The sequence below is a fragment of the Tupaia chinensis genome, unplaced genomic scaffold (assembly GCF_000334495.1).
Source record: "Tupaia chinensis unplaced genomic scaffold, TupChi_1.0 Scaffold000606_1, whole genome shotgun sequence".
Lineage (NCBI taxonomy): Eukaryota > Metazoa > Chordata > Mammalia > Scandentia > Tupaiidae > Tupaia > Tupaia belangeri.
The window spans coordinates 181,547-189,091 of NW_006160124.1; the positions used below are offsets into that span (position 1 = coordinate 181,547).

At 37.3% G+C, this 7,545-nt stretch overlaps 1 protein-coding gene across 6 annotated transcripts in view; it reads left to right on the forward strand.

The window, feature by feature from the left end:
- The window catches only part of LOC102478068 (phosphatidylcholine translocator ABCB4), a 91,105-nt gene that overhangs the window by 32,631 nt on the left and 50,929 nt on the right, over nt 1-7,545 (forward strand). For 5 of the 6 annotated variants that reach the window (XM_006158729.3, XM_014591682.2, XM_014591680.2 and 2 more), the window contains exons 1-2: nt 938-1,150; nt 5,795-5,908. In XM_006158729.3, coding sequence (XP_006158791.2) covers nt 953-1,150; nt 5,795-5,908 — 312 coding nt within the window. In that variant the 5' untranslated portion in view covers nt 938-952. Of the gene's footprint in view, nt 1-937; nt 1,151-5,794; nt 5,909-7,545 lie in introns of those variants that run through there. The other variant, XM_006158730.3, reaches the window with a different exon arrangement.

Here is a 7,545-nt window from a genome sequence, read left to right on the forward strand (position 1 = left end):
CCCCCCCCCCAATTTTGAGGAACCAAAATTAAATTTTACACACTCTGGGTCTAGTATGAAAAAATATATTTAATTTTACTTGATGAAAACAATACTGTAATTTAACAGAACTAGTCCAGGGTTGTATGCCTTTATTATCAAATCTAAGAAGGTAATAATGTAAATTTGCACTGGTATTCAAAAATATGATAGGCATAGAATGAGCATTAGTCAGGAAGACATGAAATCCTAACACAAAAATGGTAATAGGAATTATCAGTTTGCAGACACTTTACTGACCACTTTCTGTAATTATCTGTCATCCTCACAATTATTTTGTAAGGTAGGCATTGTTAATTCCACTGATAAAAGATGAAACTAAAATATAGAAAAACAGAGTAGGAGCCAGTATCTTGTAAGTAGTATCCAATTAGAACCTCATACATAACTTGAGAGTTGAAAGTCAATCTGATTTTTTAAAAAATTAACACCAGAGAGAGAAACTCAAGTTTCTGTACAAGAGCATATAAAATTTCTGTTCCTTGCCTGATGGAGCAATAGAGAGATTTGCTTTTCTCCAGAGAAGAGGAATTAACCTGAGTTAAGAGTCTAACTGTTTAAAAGACCTGAATAGTATTTACGTTTTGGTGCCAATCTTGGCTGACTAGTTTAATCTCTTTCCATCTTGAGTTTGAGTTGTGATCTGGCTGTAAAGGTGACAGAAAAGCGCTCCCATAACCTAGGCTGAGACTTAGTTCTGGGGGGGGGTCACAGGAATGGTGATTAGTCTGACAGGAATCAAGGGAGAGGGGCGCAGGCCAGTAGAAAGATGAGCTGAATCTCTTCTAGTCCCAGCTGAGCCTGAGTTGGTTCAATCCACAGGAAACTGTATCTCTCCAAATGATTCTCATGTTCCTTAAACTTCCAACTATACAGGGGATGAGTATGGTTTGGATTATGGATCATTGTTATAATGTTTTCCCCATCATTTTCTGGTAGGTATCAGAAACACTTAGAAAATGCCAAAAAAATTGGAATTAAAAAAGCTATTTCAGCAAACATTTCCATGGGCATTTCTTTTCTGCTAATATATGCATCATATGCACTGGCTTTCTGGTATGGATCCACTCTGGTTATATCAAACGAATACACGATTGGAAATGCAATGACAGTAAGTAATTTTGCTAATATTTATGAAAAATCTGAAAACACTGTTCTTCCATTTACCTTCTCTTTTCTTTCATAGCCTTTCTTTCAGAAGGATGAGCCATGATTATTTGTCTTTGGGAAAATCTTTGCTCTGTCCTATGGGATAACTTGCTCTCTGTAATATACAGGAGGCCTTCAAAATGTTCATGGAGGGTTGGTTTCATGGCTTCATGGTTAAGAGAGCTGAATCCCACATAGCCAATGACTCAGTTTGAATCTTGGCCTCAGTGGGTTGAAAAATACATGTGCATGCCCCAAATCCCAACAAGCTAGAGAAACGGAGACGGGATTGTAGCATGACCGTGCCCCACTGAGGAGTGCTTTCTCTCCCTGTCTCTCTCTTTCTGGTGAGTGCATGTGCTCTCTGGCAAATTTTTTAAGTTTCAGAAAATATGTATTATGAAAAAGCAGTGCCTGGATTTCAAAAAATTTTTGTGCCAAAATAAACTATTTTAATTCTATTTTCCATGAACTTTTTGAAGTTGCCCTTGTACAAGATGTGATTATGAATAGAGATAAGAAAATATAATGTGGTTACACATGTATGGTTAATTTGAGAACCATATGCAATATATCAAAAAAAAAAGAAATACATTTATGAATGAACAAATATGGGTTGGAAACATTCTCATTCTGCTGTTGAGTTTCATTATACTGAGTCATTGGAAAAGTCATGACACCTTCTTGCATAGAAAAATATGTCACTACTTTTCTGATAACCTAGTATAGCAAAGTAAACATTATTATGATAGGTCGTTGTATGAGAGAATTTTAAATTTACATCATATAAAACAACAGCTATTAAATAAATATGTCATGTTAGTCTTTTTTAAGTTGCTTTTATTCATGATAGGGAGCACCTGCCCACACACTTGACAGAGACAAAGAGAGAAAGAAAAAAGGACAGAGAAGCACCCTTGGCAGAGTGTCATATGCTGCGGTCACCTTTCACAAGCCCTCCAACTCCTCAGGATCCAGAGCAGAACTGCACGTCCCTGCATGTTGCTTATAGCACTGCATTTCAGTTTGATACTTACTGTGCCACACACTAGGACGTGTGTGTTTATCACAATAAAAATACCTTCATCTTCTGATTATAAAAATAACATAACTAATTATAAAAATAAATAGAATACAGAATTTTAAAAATTACTGGATGGTTGCAAAGTGATAAAGTGCAAAGCTCTGAGAAGTAATACCACATAGGAAAGTTACCAATTCAAGTTCAGAGACCTGCCTAAGTATGCAGGGCAGACATGTCCATGATCCAGGGCTGGTTGAGGCTGGGGGTGGATCGTGGTGTGAGGACGCTGTTTGGAAGGGTGTCTCTCTGTCTTGTCAAAAGAAACAAGTGAATGCACTTAAAAGAAATAGTATTTTTTCTTCCAACACTAGACTCATATTTTGTAACGATGTTAGTAAACTAGCAACATCTTATGACCAACCTCTGTGTCAATGCCATCATAACATGTAACCATTTAAACAGAAATCTTTTAAAATATGCATTTCCCTATTTTCCCCATCATTTTCTGGTCGGTATCAGAAACACTTAGAAAATGCCAAAAAATTTGGAATTAAAAAATCTAGTTCAGCAAACATTTCCATGGGCATTTCTTTTCTGCTAATATATGCATCATATGCACTGGCTTTCCTAAAGAGAGGATACTGAATATAATACGGCCCTTTGATGCTGACTTAGACACATTATGCAAATTAATATTTTCCTTTTTTGAAAGATTTTTGTCTTAGAGCATATGCACTCACTGGGGAAAAAAGAGCAGTGAGAGAGAAAATGAGAAACCCCCCTCCAGAGGGGATGGCCACACTGCTCTCCTCTCAGGATCTTGGGCACACACCCATATGCACCCAGCGTGATTTTCAAGCCACCAGGTCCAGGACTTGAATTGCAGTCGGCCATGTGAAAGTCCTACGATGTAACTGCAACACCATCTGCTTGCTCCGAAAATTAATATTTTCAAAATGCAGGTTAGCCCTGTGGCCTGCTGGTTAGGGAAGCTGGATCCTATATGGCTGACCATGAGATTCCAGTCCCAGCCCTGGCAGCTTGAGATATATGCTGGGCTCCTGTGTGTGCATGTCCCAGATCTCAACAAGACACACCCCATCATGGAGGTTCTTCCCCCCTCTCACATGCTCTCTTTCTCTCTCTCTGTCAAAAACATGCACCATCAGAGACACTGCTTGTCTCCACTTAACATATACTGACTGTCTGCACTCTATGGTAGAAACTGAAAAACTTGAAAACATACAAGTATTAAAAACTGTAATGGGCACTGGAGACTAAGTGGAAAGAGAGTGTGAGAAAGGAAGAGCATAGGAATTTGGGGGGGAAATGGAGAGGTAAGACACTTGTGGGATACAGATAAGGTTTATTATTTGTTGACGAGGATGTAAATGGTGGTCTCAGATATAATGGCACAAAGAAAAAAAGAGAAAGATCACTGGATTAAAAACATGTAGCACATACACACTATGCAGCCATAAAACAATGAGACTGGCATTCAATAGAAAGTGGACAAATATGGAATATTTAATGCTAAATGAAGCAAGTCAGATTTTGAAAGACAGGCATTGTATGTTCCCACTTAATACGTACCGAATGTCAACACTCTATGGCAGAAACTGAAAGACTGGATGGTATAAAGGCACGGAGGACAACTGTGGATGCTGGAGACCGTGTGGGAGGAGGGTGGGTAATGTGGGTGAAAGAGGAAAGGAATCAAGGGCAAAAAAAGTAAATCATTTAACAGATTAAAAAATGGAAAATTAAATAAATAAATAAAATTTTTTAAAAGATAGGCACCATCTGGCCAGTTAAAAAAGTATATATTTCAAAATGCTTAATATAGTGGTATCTTCAGACTTCATGCAGGACGTTGGCTAGAGGAACTTTCGTAATTGCTGAGTATGTTTTCTTACTCCTGTCTCCTCTCTGGCCGTCAGTTGGAAGCTCTCTTTCTTTACTCCTTATTTACTATTGACATTTTATGAAGGAAGGTTGCATGCTGACTTTGCCATTCCCCTTTTGGGATGACTCTGTACCCGCCGGCCGTAGTCTTCTCGTTAGTAGTTTGTGGACAGTGGCATCTCTCCTGCAGGGACGAGGGTGATGTCCATGATGAAGGGAGCCCAAGCAAAGCCCGGAAAAAAGGGGCTTGACTGCATTCACTTCTGCATTCACTTCATGACATCTATTAAGTGGACATTGTTTCTCTTTCTTACTCATCTTTATCTGGATGGCAGACAGTAGATAGATATTTGACTGATAACATGGGTCCTGGGTATGTGAAGTGTTGCTATCTTTTGAAAAAAAAAAAAAAAAAGAACTATATGCATATGTAGATGTTTTACCATGCCCAGAGAGAAAGAGTAATTTCTCTTCATTTATGTTTTCCTTGGTTTAATAATGCAGTTAACCTGATTCCTAAAGCTATTTTCTGAGCTTTTTTATATTTCTTTTCCACTAGGAAAAAAAAATACACAATATATCAAGAGACGTATAAAAAGAGTCATTGATTATTTAATATATATATACCCAAAATAATTTTTAAAACTAGTAGAATTATTAAGTGTGCATCATATAATATTCAATGTTGAATAAGATTAATATGGCTATATCTTTAATTTGATTATTACAGTGCGTGTATGCTTTTAAAAACTCATACTATACCCCCCCAAACAAAGATGTACAGTTATATGTCAACCCAAAATCATAATTTTAAAAAATACTGAAGAGAAATGTGCTAAGTTTTGTGTGTGATAGTGCAGAATTGTGTAAAGGTTTTACTAACCAGTGCACAAGAGTGATTTAGAGTTTCATGATACATGAACTGTTACTTTTATTTTTCTAATAGCTAGAGAGGATGTGTACTCACTAGAGAGAGACAGAGAGGGAGAGAGAAAAAGCCCCTCCCCCTCAAGGGGTATGGTCGTGCCACAATCCCTTCATTGCCACTTCTTCCTGTTAGGATTTGGGACATGCATACACAGGTGCCTGATATGTTTTATAAGTTATAGGGGTTGGAATGTAAAGCACATTTGAACAAATGAGATCTAGTTCCCTTAAACACTAGACTACAGGCTGGCCCAAACTGTTACTTATTATGTTAAAACTTTGTAAAAATATATAGGTAAAATGGTGCTTTTTATAGAATAACTCTATGGTATCAAAATCTGTCCTATATTATATTGAGTATTCCATGTAATTACATCATGGCTAGAGAAAATCATGTAGGACTGAATAATACCAACAAAAAATATTACTCTCTGGTGACACTAACTTCAGAGTCAATGTAATTGCTTTGAAAAAAATCTGTCTGCTTCTGTATATGTTTAGGAAGAAAGCAACAGTTTGGTAAACAAGACCAGAAAATTATTTCTGAGGTTGAAGAATTCCATTCAGGCAAAGAAATGCTATTGATATGTGAATCTTATCAAATATGCTCTTTTTCTAAAAAAAAAAAAAAGTTTCAAATGGATAAAACTAAACTTAATCCATTATGTAGCATATTTCAAACAAATCACATTTTAGATACTAAGGAAGACCAGAAAGTGACTTAACAACTTCGCGTGTTCTTTCGCTCAGGTGTTTTTTTCAATCCTAATCGGAGCTTTCAGCGTTGGTCAGGCTGCCCCGTGTATTGATGCTTTTGCCAATGCAAGAGGAGCAGCATATACAATCTTTGATATTATTGATAATGTAAGTTCATGGTTTTTTACATTTTATTTAACTTCATTTATTTATTTTTAATTTGACCATGGAGGGACAAGTTTGAGAGAGAAAGAGAAAAAGAGGGAAAGTGAGAAATCAAGCACTAAGTTCAGGACCTGAACTGCAGTTGGCCATGTGCAAGTCCCACACCCTTAGTTTTTGCTATAGGGTGCATGCGCTCACCAGAAAGACAGAGAGACAGAAAATGAGAAATTACCCACCCCCCGGTGGGGATGGCCACGCTGAAATCCCTTCTCCTCCATTCTCCTCTCAGGATCTTAGGAACGCATGCACATGTGCCCAGCGTGAGTTTAAGCCACCTGGCCCGGGACTTGAGCTATACTCGACTACATGGGAGTCCAGCGACATAGCCATTACACCATTTGCTAGTCTCAATAATATTAAATACTATATTGAAACTATATTGAATAAGTACTGGCTAAAATGAAATTCAATTATGTGAAATTAATGACCTTCTCTTACTAGTGAAGATACAAAATTCCTTTTAGTTTTTCAAAAATTTGCCTTTAGATAATGTGTCACTGATTTCATTTCGGGAAAGTGCATCTGCATTGGTGTATTATTATACTACAGAGCAAAAATGTTCCTCTTCTAGTTTCTCTTCTTGTCTTTCATGATATAGATCAATTACTGATGGTATCAAAATTGACAGTGTGTTTTGCTGTGGGTTGTTCCCCTAAAAGAAAGCTATCACTGCCCATTTGATATGATTTTGAATCAATTATAATGAATAAGTTGAACTGACTATGGTGACAAAGAAAATAGTTATGACATACTAAAGTATATTACCACATTAAAAAAAACAAATTTTGTTGTGTATATTTGATGTTTACAACGTGATATGCCACTTCATTCACACAGATCAAAGGTAAAGTAAATAACTAAAATTTGATAATGTAATCCAAGTGACACCTCCCATTTTGTTGATCCAAGTCAAGAGAAAATTATTCAACTTCCAAAGATGTTGAAAGTCGGGACCAGCAGTTAGCGTAATGGCTATGTCGCTGGACTCCCATGTAGTCAACCGCGATTCGAGTCCCGGACCCAGTGGCTTAAACTCACGCCGGGAGCATGTGTGTGCGTGCCCAAGATCCCAGGAGGAGAATGGAGGAGAAGGGATTGCGGCGTGGCCATCCCCTCTGGGGGGTGATTTCTCGCTTTCTATCTCTCTGTCTCTCTCTGTCTTTCTGGCGAGGACATGTGCCCAATAAGAAAAAAACTCTCTCAAAAAAAAAAAAGATGTTGAAAGTTTGCGTTGTTTCTAAACAATTAGGCTGTAATCAGTCATTCAGTCTCCTTGACCAACCCATTCCTTTATTGCAAAGGAATAAACTAATTTTCACCAAATGCTGAAATGCCAGACCATCTCAATTGCAGTATATTTTTGTTATTGTAGTTGAAATATGCATATCTGACTCATTGAAAAATACGAAAATATGTCAAAACCTTAAAGTGAAACATTATATGAAATAAAATTAATACCCCTTATGTATGTACTTTTCAGGAAAAGCCCATTTTTTTTTGAGAGAGAGAGATTTTTGCTATAGGTTGCATGTGCTTGCTGGAGACAGAGAGACAGAAAGTGAGATATCATCCCCCAGTGG